At 32.0% G+C, this 18442-nt stretch overlaps 2 protein-coding genes across 2 annotated transcripts in view; both read left to right on the top strand.

Annotated features, from left to right (window-relative positions):
• The window catches only part of LOC127739180 (calpain-9-like), a 33488-nt gene extending 27184 nt beyond the window's left edge, over positions 1–6304 (top strand). The window contains exon 18 of the mRNA XM_052250790.1: positions 917–6304. Within this exon, the coding sequence (XP_052106750.1) occupies positions 917–943 (27 nt within the window). The 3' untranslated portion in view covers positions 944–6304. The remainder of the gene's footprint in view (positions 1–916) is intronic.
• A 7739-nt stretch (positions 6305–14043) lies between these two features.
• Positions 14044–17487, top strand: LOC127739194 (transmembrane emp24 domain-containing protein 7-like). The gene has a single exon (XM_052250814.1). The coding sequence runs from the start codon at positions 16176–16178 to the stop codon at positions 16854–16856; it is 681 nt and encodes a 226-aa protein (XP_052106774.1). The 5' UTR covers positions 14044–16175; the 3' UTR covers positions 16857–17487.
• Positions 17488–18442: the final 955 nt, after the last annotated feature.

Below are 18442 nucleotides of genomic sequence, written 5' to 3'. Positions count from 1 at the left end.
TAATTTCACCTAACTATATCTTTAATAGAACAATTGGTTACACTTTTAATTTTGAAATAGCTGTCATAGTTATGAAGAACAGCCTCAATATTTGAGTAGTATCAATTTCTCTTTTGTGTTTTAAGTCTATGATTTAATACAGAAGAATTTAAATCAGTTAAAAAATTCTTCATAGAAGATGTTCAAATTGAAACAGTCAATTTACTCCACATGCCAACTGTGACTTTATTTCCTGACTTCCTGCCGACACTGAACTTTGAATCTCAACATTAAACAATGTCTCCCTGTTTAAGATGACTTTTTTTGAATAGCACAGAAAACATATTCATAGCCTTTAAAACAAATGTGGTGTTTGTCCTCACTGATTTGAATTTTACCAAAAAAGCAATTATGTTAATAGAACTCACCAATTTGAGCAATCAGATTTAAATACAAATCCTATGTCCACGCTTTGCTTACAAGGATCTGACAACTTTCTGTTCTACTTTCTGTATTCCATCAGCCAATGAAATGTCTGCTTCCAAATATTGACGGTGTGTATAATTACTACAACATTGTACAAAACCAGAGACTCCAAAAACATGCAAAAGATCTTCGAAACAAAGTTGGACGAAGTGTTTTCAGATCTTTGAGCCAATTTAAAAACTGTTCTTAAAATTTCTTATTCTTAGCACATCTTTAGGCAAAACATATAATTGATTTAGCAAAATTATTATCATATCCCCCTCCAAATGCAAACTGATATTTTAAAAGTAACCTATAATTTAGGATTGCATGGGCTTTATGTTAATTTAGCCAAAGTATCCTCAAAATTGCCTATTGACATATTTCCTTATAGGGTCACTTTAATAAAGCAGGGAAATTGTGTCATAAGACCAGCTTAAAATTTAATATGACAATTTTTTCCTCATTTCAGTTTATACAGAAATCATTCCTATCATGACACTAGGAGATGTAAGGATGTAGTCTTGGGTTATACTGAAGGAAAGCTTCACAACAATGAGATGTTGTCAGTTCATTTACCATACAAATCACTTAATACACAGTCTCATAGCCTACCAGCTTTAGCCATTACAGTCATTTGAGTGAACACTTACAATGTTTGAACAAAATAGCACTTGCAATCACTGTAGAATTCTTATTGTCTCGCCTTGACAGAGTCAAAAAGCAAGACTTAGGTATGCTGTTTTCGCTGGCAGTGCCTCATTGGTGGCATCAACAATTTTGATGAAGTTTGTGATTAGGACAGTTTAAGGGGAACCACTTATGATAAGTTAATGATGATATTTAGTATGCAGTTGAATTAGCATTGACCACAGAAAGTATTTGGCTCTGTACCTTCAGTTATGGTTTATTGGCATCGAATATTTTGCCTAATTTACATGTAAAAGTACAGCTATTTTTAATTTCAACAGTTGCATTTTACTCTCAAAATAACATACAGGTGAGACATATCTCTATGTCAACAGTTTATTTACTAATTGATGAGTAGGATGACATGCTTAAGTCAGTAATCTGATGTTCAGTAGTTGTCGTTTGTTGATGTGGTTCATAAGTGTTTCTCGTTTCTCGTTTTTTATACAGATTAGAACATTGGTTTTCCCGTTTGAATGGTTTTACACTAGTAATTTTTGGGGCCCTTTATAGCTTGCTGTTTGGTGTGTGAGCCAAGGCTCTGTGTTGAAGACCGTACTTTGACTTATAAATGGTTTACTTTTATAAATTTTGACTTGGATGGAGAGTTGTCTCATTGGCACTCATACCACATCTTCTTATATCTATTAAATTGTAATTTTGGATATAGGGGATTTTATAAAAGTGGGATCTTGGAAAAAGAAGGAAAAAAATTACAAAAAATGGACATTATGAATAAGGTTGAAAAAGGGTGAGAACAAAAGCAATCAAAAACTAAAAGTTGAAGAAAAAAAGAAAACACTATGGCCAAATGAAAAATAGACCAACAACAGTCTGCAAAAGACAAAAGATTCATCAACACGAATCAGGTGCTCCAGAAGGGTCAGAAGTTCATTGTGATCAATATTGTTGTGAAAAGACAATTGTTTTTACTTCTCTCAGGGTTGATCATCTCAGTTTGATGTTTTAATGATCCATTACATCCATTTATTATTGTAAAATTGTATATATTTGTAATATACTGTAAATCTATATTTATATACGTCTGCAAATTACAATATCCAGTATAGATGATATGGGTTATTTTTTAGAATATATTGTTTATATATAAAGTTGTTAAATTATATATTTATAATTTTTGTACTTGAATGTTTTGTGGTGACATTCCCTCCATTAAGTGTGGTTAAACGGCAGCAGGTTGTGAATATCTATTTTGTTGTTTGTTCGTGTGTTTTTTAATTCACTGTTAACAAATGTTGCACTGTACATATATATTTATATAATTATAATAACTTTTATGAGGCTACATCAAATTGATTTGTTATTCTTGTTTACTTTTTGGAAATGTTTTTTTTTTTTTAATAAATAATAAATATGTATATACAATTATATTCTGCAAATGCCTTGATGCAATTTGCACTTATTTTTGATAATTTGAAAAGACATGAAGGATTACTGGTAATAATCAACTTGTACAATAAATAAAATTCAGATTTATTTTTTTTAATTTTCTTAAGATATGAAATATTATGCCATTTGTTGTCGTAGAATTGTTTAAGTGGGGGAATTAAATTAAGATTTTCAAGTTGCAAATATTTGTTTCATAAAAATTGAACAAAATTCAATTTATTTGATGTGAAAGCTACTTTCCATTTATTATTCATCTATTGTTCTGAATATTTATTTACCCTTTATAACATTTAATTACAAGGCCAATTACTTTTATACGATCGCAAAAAAATTTTGTGGTCGTATATTGGTATGACGTTGGCGTCGTCGTCGTCCGAAGACACATTGGTTTTCGCACTCTAACTTTAGTTTAAGTGAATGGATCTCTATGAAATTTTACCATAAGGTTCAATACCACAAAAGGAAGGTTGGGATTGATTTTGGGGGTTATGGTACCAACAGTTAAGGAATTAGGGGCCAAAAATAAGCATTTTTGTAACTTCCAGACATAACTTGTGTGTTAGTGTATGGATCTCTCTGACATTTTTGTTCCATATCACAAAGGGAATGCTGGGATTGATTTTGGGAGTAATTGCCTCAAAATTTTAGGAATTAGGGGCCAAAAAAGGGGCAAAAAACAAGCATTTTTCTAGTTTCATGACAATAACTTGTGTGTAAGTCTATGGATCTTTCTGAAATTGTACTACAAGGTTCCATATCACAAAGGGAAAGCTGGAATTGAGTTTGGGGGTAATTGCTCAAAACGTTTAGGAAAAAGGGGCCAAAAAGGGCCAAAAATAAGCATTATTCTAGTTTCCAGACAATAACTTGTGTTCAAGTGTATGGATCTCTCTGAAATTGTACTGCAAGGTACCATACCACAAAGGGAAGGCTGGGATTGATTTTGGGGGTAATTGCCTCAAAATTTTAGGAATTAGGGGCCAAAAAGTGGCAAAAAACAAGCATTTTTCTAGTTTCAGGACACTAACTTGTGTGTAAGTGTATGGATCTTTATGAAATTGTACTACAAGGTTCCATATCACAAAGGGAAAGCTGGGTTTGAGTTTGGGGGTAATTGCCATAAACGTTTAGGAATAAGGGGCCAAAAAGGGGCCAAAAAACAAGCATTTTTCTAGTTTCCAGACAATAACTTGTGTTCAAGTGTATGGATCTCTCTGAAATTGTATTGCAAGGTACCATACCACAAAGGGAAGGCTGGGATTGAGTTTGGGGGTGATGAATCATAAGGGGGTTCAAAAAATTTGGGGGGGATTTTTTTTCCCTGTTTTTCCTTTTTTTTTTCTTTAAAATTTTCCATTTTAAATTGGTTATTTCTGATTTATATATAAAAGCAAATAATAATGATATGGTTTGAATAGGTAAATTAAAAATTTATAAGTTCTTAGACCACATTCATTCTGTGTCAGAAACCTATGCTGTGTCAAATATTTAATCACAATCCAAATTCAGTGTGTATCAAGCTTGAATGTTGTGTCCATACTTGCCCCAACTGTTCAGGGTTCGACCTCTGTGGTCGTATCAAGCTGCGCCCAGCGGAGCATTTTATTATATAATTAAAATGCTTTTTAAGAAATGCTGGTATGATGTGGTCAGAAAGCGCTTCTAGTAAATGATACTCTTTTTCTTAAATCCTACCCGTTATTGAATAGGCGAAAACTACAGATTGAGGAAAAGTTTTGACTTTCATTATAAAAAAAAATGTTTAAAACATCTACGCAAATATTTGTGTTTTATATCGTTTTTCTATTTGTTCTGTTACTATATATTTTAATTGTAAAGACTTTTAGCTCACCTGGATTAAAGAGCTGTTGGGAGCTATTGCCATTACTTGTCATCATTCCTTAAAGGCTTTTTTTTTCCTCTGGAATTATTGGTCCAAGTCAACAAAATTTTGTATTATGGCCCTTTGGTGGTTTCAAATCTGTATGCAGCAGACATGCCATCCCATCTTACAATAAGGACATTAAAGCATTTGTTTTACTGAGGCATTTTGACATTTCTGATGAAATGGCATTACCAACTGAATCCAGAATTTTGAGGAATGGTTGTCTCTAAATTGGTCCGATCAAAGTCATGTCTGGAAAATTGGCCAGAGTCCGTGTTTGAAGAAGCCAGTTTTTAAAATTGCCTGAAATAATTGATAAAATTGATATAAACTCTATTAGAATGGCCCTTTGGTGGTCCTCTCTAAAACCATAATTGACAGCTCTGCCTATTATCCAAGACAAGAGCTACTGGTACTCATAGGCTGAAACATTTTTAACATCTCTGAAACTTAGCCAACTCCAAACCAACTTTGGTCTCCTTTCAAAATCATTATTACAAATTCAGTATGTCATACAGCATAGATTATAGATCTTCTAATTGACATAGACAAATTTAAGGGGAGTCTTTTTATGAAAAATTGTTGTTGCCTATTGCCGATTGAAAACTAGTGCAAAAGATAGCAAACATTTATTTTTTTTAACATGACAGTTGAGCAATACATAGAATTTGTTGAAAGTTGATTACTATATTTTAAAATGGATTGAAGCAATTACTGAAAATTTTATTCAAAATATAGAACTTTCTTTACTGATTTTGGTGAAGATGTTGGCCCTTTTTAAGATGGATATTTACAGTTATCCTTTAATTGTAAAAAGATGTAATGTTATCAAATCTGGCATGCATAAATGAGAGAAAATACAAATGAACTGAACAAGTGGACTGGTTTTAATTTGACCTTGAAATCTTAATTCTATTGTTTATTTTAGTTTTTATTTGGTTCTCTAATACAATGCATGTTGAGAATATTATATATTACTTTTATGTTTTTTCTGTTATTATGTTTTAAATTTTCATTTGATGACTTCTGATCCAGTAACACATCAGGAGAGCAAAAGATCAAAAGATAATTCCCTAGTTGTATGATATCATGCAGAGTCAAAGGCACTTTTATTCTATAATAGGCAGCGAGTTTATCACCTTACATCATTTTCTTGCCAGAAATAGATCAATTTTACCATTAAACATTAATATCATTGTAGATTTAGTTGACGATACAGTTAAAATGACTTGAAATTACTTTAACAGTATGAAAGGTTTAAGAAAGCTACTTATTACAATGTTAACATATCGCTATAAATCATACAAATTGTACAAAAATAGGGCAAAATATGATTATGCAAAATTGAATTAGCAGCAATGGTGCTTTTTATTGTCTGTTTACTCAAATATTATTTTAATATTTATTAGACATAGAATATATCAATTGATAAGTATAGTTCCATTGAAAAATTTTGTTGAAAAAGGAGATAACTTATGAACAAAAAAAAACATCAGAATGAATTAGCTTCTAAAACTATAAACTCAGCACTACAAAAGAAATTTATTTTTATATTTTGATATTTAAATGGTATTTACTTAAAGTATCCTTAAAGGGGACAGACAGTTTAGTAGTGCAACAATATCACATATCACTGGTATTAGTTTGTGTCTTACATGGAGTGCTACTTGATAAATGGAAGTTTTTATTTAAACTTCCATTTGTTTTATTTACGAAATGGCAGTTATAATTTCATAATCATAAAAATTACGAACTATTTTCATTTATCAAATGATTTGTAATAGATATTGTGTTTATAATACTTGTTTGTAGAACATAATTATAGACTGGTTGTTTTTACTTAACTTTTTCTGTGAATTAAAATGTAACATGTGATCAACAGTATATTGTTTTTCATGACCTTTTTATAAACATTTGTGTTTGGTATGACCTTGGGATTTCGTAAAAATCTCACAGATTGAAAATTCCATGAAAGGTCTTATCTTTGACATCTAAACTGTCTGACGTTATAGGTACAGTTATAGTGTCAAAGTTAAACACAAGACATTTTTTTTTTGGTTGCTTTGTGTACCCTTTACAATTGAATAAATTTGGCCAAGAGGATATTTTTAGATGCAAAATGTGGTTGTTATGTTTATCAATGAAGAAATCCCATGTTACCTATTAAATTCCAGAATTCAAAATGGTGGCTTCTTGTTGCTACAGATCGATAAGATTGAGAAATTTACTTTTGTTGTTTTCTCATCAGATCCAACAAATGTTAAAAATTGTACTAAAACTAAAGTTGCAACTACTATGACACAGATGGTTTTTGCTGTTAAGTTTCTGTTGTTTTGAAATTGATGTTTCTGAACTTTTCTTTTATACGACTACAAATTTTTTGCAGGCATATAATATTTAATCACAATTCAAATTTAGAGCTGTATTGCACAATTAATGGAAATTGTAAGTAGATTCAGAGTTAAAAATAGATACATCATCAAATTCTAATTTTAGAGAAGAAATCATGTATAAATATAGTTTGAAATTTACTGTTCATTATAAGATATTTTGAAAAAAAGGTAACTTTGTAGATTTTTTTAAAGACATTGAACTAATGATGAATGATATTTTGGATATTGTTTTTTTTCATTTATTTTATATTTTATAAAACTTTTGAAGAACTTTGTGGAAGGTAGGTTTGTTATTCTGTATAAATTTATTTTTAGAATGCTATATATATACATGTATATATATATTTTTATGAAGCGAACCCCTTTAAAAAGTTGGCTTATATTGTCCATTAATAAATAAATAAATAAAATTCTTGGTGTACTTTGATATGATGAATCTAACCATGTATTTAGATTTTGGATATTGGACCATAATAGGTAAAAGTCCAATTTCAAATCTTTCAGTCTTTGAACATGTTTTCTGTGTCAAAAACCTATGCTGTGTCAAATATTAAATCACAATCCAAATTCAGATAGTAGTGTCCAGTGTGGACCCAACTGTACAGTGTGCAACCTCTGCGGTCGTATCAAGCTCACTCAGCAGAGCATTTTATTTATCAAAGCACTGAGATTTCATAATGAGGATTCTTGATGCATACTTGAAGAATTCATGTAAGATCACTTATAACAATGTCTACAATATACTTATACAAGAAATCCTTTGTTCAGCACAATCTTCTGTCCTCATTGATTTTATTCTCCAAATAAAACACCCCTGCCCTCATTTAATAATTGGACAATTTGAGAATTTAAGACTCTCCAATAAGTTGGATGGACTTAAATCTGTTTTGCTTGTGTAGAAATGTGTTGTCTTTTTGATAAAGTGATATTATCTCCAAATATTCCATGACCGTGTGTTTTGTTATTCCACAATGTGGATACAGTTTGTTTTTTTTGTTTCAGGGATTTGACTAAGTACAAAATACCAACAATATAAAGTTATAAACACACAACAAGTGATTGGAAGGTAACCAACTCTTTAAAAAAAAAAAATTGTCGTTTCAATCAATTTTGAAATCTACAAAAATTGAGACCCCAAAAAGTAAAAATGACAAAGTATCCTTATTTTTATTTCAAGTATGGTATTCAGGTTGGTTATTTGCTATGATAATTAGGTTTGAAAGTGAATTTAATTTTAACTTAGTGTAAACAAAGTAACACATTTTTGTGTAAGTGTGTGTTAGTGTACGGTATATGTGAGCTACATATTAACTTGGATGTTTCTGTGAGTTGCATGTTAACACTTTATGATATTGTAAGTAGCTTGTTAATCCTAGATGTTTTTGTGAGTTACATGTTAACAATATATGTGTGTGAGATGCATGTTAACACATTGCTATTGTGTCAGTTACATGTTATTCCTAGATGTTTTTGTAAGTCACATGTTAATAATATATGTGTGTGAGATGCATGTTAACACATTGTTATTGTGTCAGTTACATGTTAATCCTAGATGTTTTCATGTGTTTCATGTTACTGAGGGGTGTTATGAGTTTCATGTTAACACTGAATGTTTGTGTAAGATACTTGTTAACACTTTATGAATATGTAAGTTGCATGTTAAACACTTTAAGAATATGTAAGTTGCATGTTAATCCTAGATGTTCTTGTGTGTTAAATGTTACAGCTAGATGTTCAGTTGAGTGACATGTTAACACTTAATGTTTCCATTAGTTATTTAGATATGATAAGTAATGGCATTGGTATTGCATCTTTACATGTTATATTTATTAAAACAATATAAAATACTAACAACATAGTCAGTTCTTATAGGCATTCTGAAGATAAGAAAACTTAGACAAACTACAAAGCACAAACAGAACTTAACAAAACACTATTGACAGCATCTGAATATACATGCTACATGTTTTGTTGCTAAAGAGTGCAGATTTAACTTAATGCTTATTTGAGATATATATTGCGATAATTGAAATGAGCTCCAGAAAATCAGTTTTCCATATATTACCAGGCTAACATTGCAGACATTAGACTATAGACAATAATGTCATTTTGATTCCTTTGTCACCAATTTGAGTATTTCAAATAACAGGACTGTTTTTTGTGTAACCTGCAACAATGTAAGACATAGGGATGCTAATTCGGAGGCAGCAACAGAGTAAACCATTTGTATAAAGCTTTTTAAATTTCAAAAGGTAAAGGACCTGGATACGTCATATCTTGTATAAAGATGTCTGATGTTCTGAATCGTCGGGCATATGTTAATTGATTTCCTTGTTCTCATTTTCTTGGTTCAGTGAATGCTTAAAAGACTTAAGTTAAATTTTCATGTGACTTTCTATCTTATGACTAATATGACAACTAGATTTGATATATAGAATCATTGCCAGGTATACATGTCTACCAGACTTGGTTCTCTTGACCATGACCTTATTTCATGGATCACTGATCTATGTTAAATTCTCGTGGTTAGGTCTATATCTCAGATGTTTTAAACAATAGTTCTACTATATTTGGTTTATGGAATAATTGTAAGATGGTACATGTCCATTTGGCAGGGTTCATCTGACCTTGGCCTAATTTTTATGGTTCATTGGTCAATGGGAAGTTTGCATTATTAGTTCCGTTTCTCAGCTACTAGCAATAATAGGTCAACTATCATTGATGTATAGAATGATTGTAAAGTGTGCATGTCCATCTTGCAGTGTTCATGTGACCTTCACCTTATTTTCATGGCTCATTAGTCAACATAAAATTTTCATTTCTCAGATGCTCAAAGCAATATGCTAACTGTATTTAGTGCATGGAATGATTGTAAGGTGTACATGAGGATAGTTTTCACATTTTTACTGTCCAGTTTAATTATGTATACAATGTCCCATATTCATTTGTATTTTTTTGTTTCAGCTCAAAAATTGAAAGCACATTTTGTAAGTTTTAAGCAATATGAATGCAACTCATTTGCAAGATTGATTGATTGGTTGATTGGTGTTTTAATGCTCCTTTTAGCACTATTGTGCTATTTCGTGGCGTTCAGTTTTTTTTTGTATAAAGGAAGCCGGAGTGCCCGGAGAGAACCACCGACCTTAGGTAGGAAAACTGACAATCCTAGTTAATTAAGATTGGAGTCGAGTGCACCTGCCACGTACGGGATTCGAACTCACAACCTCAGTATTGACAGGCTAGTGATATAGTAGTACGACTACTTCGGCCACCGGCCCCTCATTTACAAGAAGCATGGAAGCACTTGTTAAAAACATACACTATAAAATTGAGAATGGAAATGGGGAATGTGTCAAAGAGACAACGACCCGACCATAGAGCAGACAACAGCCGAAGGCCACCAATGGGTCTTCAATGCAGCGAGAAACTCCCGCACCCGGAGGCGTCCTTCAGCTGGCCCCTAAACAAATATGTATACTAGTTCAGTGATAATGGACGTCATACTAAACTCCAAATTATACACAGGAAACTAAAATTAAAAATGATACAAGACTAACAAAGGCCAGAGGCTCCTGACTTGGGACAGGCGCAAAAATGCTGCGGGGTTAAACATGTTTTTTTTAAACCGTACGCACAGTAAAACTCAGTATAAGAGAAGTCCGAGTCCGATGTCAGAATAGGAAACAAAAGAAAATAAACAAAATGACAATAATACATAAGTAACAACAGACTACTAGCAGTTACTGACATGCCAGCTCCAGACCTCAATTAAACTGATTGAAAGATTACGTCTTCATCATATGAATATCAGGCACAATCCCTCCTGTTAGGGGTTTAGTATTATACCGTCATAAAATATATGAGAAGAACATAACCCGTGTCATGCCAACAACTGGTTTTAGAATAAATGTGTTTAATTCCGATGCAAAGACCCTATAAGTGAATCAATATTAAAGCCAAAATATGCAATCTTTAATGACCTGACAACAGTATCGTAACTATATCCCTTCTTAATAAGTCTGTTTAAAGGGTTTGTTAGCTTTTGGGGTGAATACTGACATTTTTGTGCTTTGTAAAGAATATTACCATAAAAGATTGGATGTGAAATACCCGAACGTATAAGATGTCTGCATGTTGAGTTATATTTACGAATGATGTCCTTGTACCGATGATAAAATTTAGTAAATGTTTTGACTAGTTTATGATATAAAACCCCGGTGTAATAATTTTTCAGTAGTGCATAAATTTCTCTCGCTAAAATCTAATACGTTGTTACATACACGAGCGAATCGTACAAGTTGAGATATATAAACACCATAAGATGGTGAAAAGGGAACGTCACCATCTAAAAATGGATAATTAACGATAGGAAATGAAAAATCATCTCTTTTATCATAAATTTTTGTATTTAGCTTCCCGTTAATGATATAGATATCAAGATCGAGGAAAGGACAGTGGTCATTGTTAGTATTAGCTTTATTTAAAGTAAGTTCAACAGGATAAATTTCTTTAGTATACATACTGAAGTCGTCATTATTGAGAGCCAATATATCATCCAAATATCTAAAAGTATTGTTAAATTTTTGTATCAGATGTTGTTTCGATGGGTCTTTGCTGATTTTAGTCATAAATTGTAACTCATAACAATACAAAAACAGGTCCGCAATAAGTGGTGCACAGTTAGTCCCCATTGGAATTCCGATAACTTGACGATATACGGAATCTCCAAAGCGAACAAAAATGTTATCAAGTAAAACTTCAAGGGCAGATATAGTATCAAAGCATGTCCAATTGACATATTTCTTTTGTTTGTTGCTACTAAAAAATGACCTAAAAGAGTTTGACATATGTATTAGCATTCCGACTTTTTAAATGCCCATTTAATTAGGTGTGTGAATTTTTTCTTAATAAGAATATGAGGCAAAGTGGTATATAGGGTAGAAAAATCAAAACTTTGAACAGATTCAAAATCACCAATATATGCATGTAATTTATCAAGTACTTCCAATGAGTTTTTGACACTCCAAAAGTAATTAATTCCACTATGTCACCTGCTTTCTTGTCGTTCTACACACAAAAAAATCTCTCAATATTATGCTCAATGAATTATTATCGTATTGATTTGATATTAATTGATTTACCATATATATTAATTGTGGAACGTGCCTCAAAATTGTAACCTGTTTTTATACGATATGAAAGTTTGTAACAACACCCCATGGTGTACGCTTTAGCCAATAGAAAATCACATATATTAAATAAAATAAAGACTACTATATTAATGTATAAGAATGATGTGGATAATGGGACGTGTTAAGTAAAGTTTATGTTTAAAAAGAAAATGTACTCCGGAAACCATCATATATTAAGAACTATCTGCCTTATTTCAAGGAACTGTAGATACTTTGGATTCGTTAAGTTTTGTGAGTATCAATTTCCTGAAATGATGAAATTAGTTAACGTATTTTCCTAGGATACTTGATATCATGGTTTTGTCAAAGTCTGTTTACAATCCTAGAAAATGTGTGCTACAATTTTCGAATCACCTTTACCAAAGATATTCATTGAAATTGGTATTACACAAATAAATATAAATCCAGAGTGGTCAATGTCACAGATTGTTGTTTGATTTTTCATACAACTTTTATATAATAAGCTTATATTGAAAATTTAACGAGGTGGTATTCAAAATATAATACAAAAATATTCTTTTTTTATTTTATGATGACAAATTCATGTCGCCTTTTAAATAAGAAAAAAAAACATTAAAGAACTCGATAGAAAGCCAATATAAAACATGTTTCCGTTCAATGTAGCCTAGAATTGTCACTAATATTGGGATAAAAAAAGGTAAAATGAATACCTTGTAAGAAATGTAAATTTACACTACAAACAAAACATATATTCACTCCAGTGGCTTATTCAGGATAGGGCGTAGAGGGTTTACGCCCCCTTTGATCGCCAAAATAAATCTAAAATCTCGTGTTTTTTTTCACAATTTATATGAATTTTTAGCATAAAATCGTTCAAATAATTTTTCACCTCGCTCTGCACGACCGTATCTATTACGTTTTTTGGGAAGTACAAATTAAAAAAATCCTGGATCCGTAACAGATTTACCGCCTAAAGCTTTTTGCACGTATTTGCAAGATGGACCTCTTCATTCTAAAATGGATTTGTATCTTTATCCTCGACACAATGATAACCACATTGAATGATATATACATTCAGATTTTTGTCTAGCGGAAATCAATTTGCTGCAAGATGTCGCCATTTTTGAGTGTAAAAGGGGGGTTTTGATTTAAACATGAATAATTGTCTTGGTGAAATTTAAAGATTTATACACATATAGGTGTTAAAATTAGTATGTAATTTGCACATTTTATTAATTGAATTAAATTCATTTACAAGGTTTAAAAAGGGGATCAAAAGTCATTTTGAACGTCTTTCCTTAAAACCGCCCCTCTCGTAATTTGTGCGTGTACTAAATAACAAATATGATAACGAAATGAACACAATTTTAATAGTCTGGTGAAAATGAGGACGTTCGTAGTATTTATGTTGGTCCTAGGATATAATTTTAATTTTTCACAAGGTTACAGCGGTGGAGTCGCTCTTACTTTCGAACTTGAGGATAAAGAAAAAAGCTGTTTTACTGAAACTTTTCCAGGAGGGAAGCGTTATGTGTTTTCATACCAAGTTATAAAAGGAGGCAACCAGGATGTTGACGCATGGGTCGTTTCACCGAACGGGAAAATTCTCTATAAAGAACAAAGAAAAGAGGGAGATGAATTCATATTTGACCCATCAAAAGGAGATTTCCAATTCTGTTTCGGCAATCAGTTTTCTACAATAAGTCACAAAACAATCTTTTTCGATATAAGTCCAGAGGATCCGGATTCTTTAGCCGTGGAAGCAGGCGATAAAACACCGACAGTTCAGACTCTAACGGAAGCGGCGTGTGATGAAATACATTATGCCATGAGAGGAGTTGTAGAACACCAGAGAGACTATAGACTCAAAGAGGCCATCGGTCGCCATGTAGCGGAGGGACTGAACAACCGAGTATTTTGGTGGTCTATAGCTCAAGCTTTCATCTTGCTAGTAATAGGATTTGGACAGGTCTTTATACTTAAAACATTCTTCACTGAAAAATTACCAACACAAAATAAACCCCTAGAAACATCAACTTAGAATATTCTAACAATTCCGTATTACCATCCTTACAATTATGAGAAAATCAAATAAGTTGGAAGTTATCATAAGTCCAAAAAGTGACAGTATACTTAAAGATTGTTGATACATTGTGTTAAAAACATTTCTAACTGCATAGTACTTATTTTGATTATAAATTTTATCTTTTTTTCATTTAACGTACGTCTTTTTATTCTTTGTGTAAAAAAACCAAACATAGTATGAATAAGAAAAACAAAATAAACCACCAATGAGGATAATTGCTGAGGTTAATTAGGGAGGTTTGATGCAAGCTCGTGTGGCGGATCTAACCACTTTTGAAGGACGGGGTTTTTTTTTCTCGATTTTCCAGATTCTGATATCAAGTTTGCCTATTTTAAATGATTTAAAAATCCAAAGAAAGTGGGTTCAGACCCCGACTCTTCGTCCTTAAGAATTTGCAACTATTTAGTGCATAAAAGATAACTTCACAGCTGTTATCGATGTTGCCACATGTGCCAGATTTCAATTCAAAATATTTGTCAGTTGATTTCAAATTATCTTCTAAGTATATATCTTATTTCAGTTTATGTGCACATGTTCTAAAATTATTGATATATGTACTGAGTATTGATATTAGTTTAACAATTGGTGAATGGCTGTCATATTCTAAACTTGGTGCAGACACTTTGAAAATAACAGCGGTGAGCTGAACTACATTTGATGGCAAACCAACCCTCCCTCTAGTTCCAATTTATCTATGAATCTTGGACTCCTCAATCTGACTCTACTTATATTTTAGAAGATAGTAGAGTAAGATAATCTCAACCACGTTCTGAAATTTCTGTCTATTATATATCAATTAATCTTGAACTCGTTTACATGGTTCAAGGTCTGAATAATAAATGTCATGAGTTACATTTTTGTTATTATAAGAACATGTCAATCTGACAGGGTTCATCTGACTTTGATCAAATTTTTACGGTCTTTGATATGATCAAAGCCAAGTTTTCGTTATTAGGCCAGTTTCACTAATATAAGTATCTACAATAAAGCAACTGCAATTGATCTAAAAATCATTTGAATGTCAACCGTTCCGTCTGACAGATGTCATCTGACCTTGACCTCACTTTCATGGTCCAAAAATCATAGCTATACGATTTCGTAGTTATTGTGACGATTGTAACCGGTAATCATTTAAAAACAAACGTCCCATTCCTTAGACGTAGTAGGATCGATGGATAGTCGGTTAATTACTAGTACTCTAGGTATAGATCTACTATTTAGCATATAAAATTGTTGCAATATGTGTACATCCGCCTGACAGACATCAACTGACCTTGACAATTTTCATGGTTCGTTGCAAGGTTAACAATAATTTCAGCGATTATGTCAGTTACTTCAAACCTTCTACCTTACACATAATGAGGGGGTGGACAGGGGTATGGAACATGGTAATGAGGGGCCGGGAAGCGGGAACCGGGGGAAGAGGGGAGTAAAATAGGGATCCACTTCATTTGAACTTTAATGGGATAGTTGTCTCATTGGCAATCATACTACACATCTCCTTTTTTTTTTTATATGTCCATTTTAAGTTTGATACATGTAGCTACCCGATAAAAAATTATTCATTCATAATCAACTACGCAGGCGAGTCATTTCGGCGTACGTGCCCAATCTTGTTTTACATTATAAGACTATCCAATTAGAAGTTTGTTTAATGAATGTTACCCGGCACAGATGTTAAGCAAAAGAAAACGTTTTGTATTTCATAAGTCAAGAACATAATTAAATAAAATGATATTTATGATTTATTCCCAAATCGATTACGGTCACCGTTTGAACTGTAAAATACAGAACTATGAATACTCTGCATCCGTTTTGTTGCTGAACGGGAATCAATATGGTGCAAGATGTCACCTATTTTAATCAGTATCATAGAGTGTAAAACGGGGGTTTCTACTTTAGACATGAACTTATACCGGTTTTTTTTATAAAAAAAACTGTACACCTTTATATGGAAAGTATTTAAATGACATTTTATTTGCATATTTCTGTAATTTATTTGAATATAAAGAATTGAAAAAAGGAGATATATAATTTTTGACTCCCTTTCCTCAACAAAGTCGCCTCTCGCATAACAATTTGTGTATGCGGTATAGAACTAATATGACAAAGTAATGAACATAGATTTAATAACGGTAAAAATAAAGACGTTCGTAGTATTTTTCTTCATTTTGGGATGCAATGTCAAAATTTCACAAACTTTTTATAGCGGTGGTGTCGCTCTAACTTTCGAACTTGGGGATCAAGAGAAGAGCTGTTTTATTGAAACTTTTCCAGGAGGGAAGAGTTATTTGTTTTCATACCAAGTTATAAGGGGAGGTAACAACGATGTTGATGCTTGGATCGTTTCACCGAACGGGAAAATTCTTTATAAGGAACAACGAAAAGAAAGTGACGAATTCACCTTTGACCCATCAAAAGGAGATTTCCAATTTTGTTTCGGGAACCAGTTTTCTACAATCACCCATAAAGTCGTCTATTTTACCATTAGTCCACAAGGGATAGATTCTTTAGCTGTTGAAGCGGGCGATAAAAAACCGACTGCTCACACTTTATTACAGGATGCATGTGATGAAATTCACGCCGCTATGACGGAAGTATTTGAAAACCAAGTGGATTTCCGGCTGAAGGAGTCCATGGGACGCTATGTAGCTGAGGAACTAAACAATCGCGTAATGTGGTGGTCTATCGGACAAGCTTTGACCGTTATGATTATAGGGTTTGGACAGGTCTTTATACTTAAAACATTCTTCTCTGACAAGCTACCATCTCAAAATAAGCTTCTAGATACATAAACTTAGCATTAATTGTAGAACAGAATTATTTTCATAAAGATAGATTTTCATAAAAAGTCAGACATTGATGCCATTTTGTAGTGAGTTCGAGAAATGATTGTACTTAAACATTTGTATATTTAAGATATCTTAGTATAGTACTTTAGTAATTACTTTTATCATACATATAATGGTTGATCTAATTATTGTATTTGTATCAGTATTAACAGACCATGTTTTCCTACTTCATAAGAAGCTTGGTTCCACATTGGTGGCAGCTAATGTATTAATGAGTACCATATCTTATATTTTGCCTAACTTCATATTTGATAAAGCTGCTTTGAGAATATATCAATAAGATAAACTTCTGCGTGTTCTACATATTTATTTTTGTAGAATATGCTTCCGCTTTAGAGTCTGAATTTGAATTTGAGACTGGTTTAATTAATATTTAATATTTAATAGCCATATGAAGCCAATAAAATATTTATACTTTAAATAGTTAATCTGGTTAAGGAAAAGATGTCGCAGATGTTGATCTCTTAATTCATATATCAATTCATATTATATTGTTAACAATGCAGTGTGTTCTTATGATTAAGTTAACAATCCATGACAAATGAATCTTTTTGTAATAAATTTGAACTTTTGAGATTTTGTCAAATAGATATTTACATTTACAAAATGCATCTGCCATTCCTTGATATTAGATGCAATAATATGTGTTTTACAAAATGGTGTGATTTTTTTTTCTTTTTTCACTGCTCTATCTAAATATTTCTTCAAATGGTTTCACATGCTAACAGCAGTCATTTTTACGAGCAATTTTATCATTTTCTTCGTCAATCAATAATTGAGATTTTTGCCAAATAGAATATTTCATGATAATGGAACTTCTAAAAGGCGTTAAAATTTAAGGATCCAAGTTTGAAGATAACAGCCATATTCTCCTAATTGGAGGTGATTTTTAACACTACAGCTTCTCGACTTACTTGGAATCTTCAACACACAAAGTCACGTGTCAGTAAGTCTCTTATTTTCTGAAAACCGAACCTAAATGTAACATGAAGTATCATGGATCAGGGTGAACTATTATTGTACTTTCCAAAAGTGTTAGATATCTTGGTTCCCGGGTGTAACATATTCAGAGGTTAATAAAAATGTACTAGGTCAATGTAACCTTCTTTAGATTGTGAATTGTTGTATAGTATAGTACTCCTTCAGATATGTTTTACATAGACACGAAGAAGTATATACTGGCGTTTAGATCAACATTTTCCATAAAAACACAAAGTTGTTTTATGAAAGCCTTTGACAATTAAATAAACTTGCTTGCAATGCGGTGTAGGTTTTGCTCATTGTTGAAGGCCGTAAGGTGAATTATAGTTTCTAAGTTCTACGTCATTTTGGTCTCTGGTGGAGAGTTGTATCATTGGCAATCATACCACAACTTATCATTTTTATGTTTAGTTTAAACATGTTCTATTTGCAAAAGTAGCAAAAGGTATTGGACAAAAGTTATTACAACATTAGTGACATCCTCTCCCTTTGCAAATATATACACAAAATACATTATATAATGACAATCCATAATAGGAATGCATGTA

This window comes from Mytilus californianus, unplaced genomic scaffold (genome assembly GCF_021869535.1).
Source record: "Mytilus californianus isolate M0D057914Y unplaced genomic scaffold, xbMytCali1.0.p SCAF_4, whole genome shotgun sequence".
NCBI classification, from domain to species: domain Eukaryota; kingdom Metazoa; phylum Mollusca; class Bivalvia; order Mytilida; family Mytilidae; genus Mytilus; species Mytilus californianus.
The sequence above is the reverse complement of the archived record's forward strand: the minus strand, read 5'-3'. Positions and strand labels throughout refer to the sequence as shown.

Coding starts and splice junctions, on each gene's coding strand:
- LOC127739194 (XM_052250814.1), top strand. CDS start 16,176: ATGAACATAGATTTAATAACGGTAAAAATAAAGACGTTCGTAGTATTT.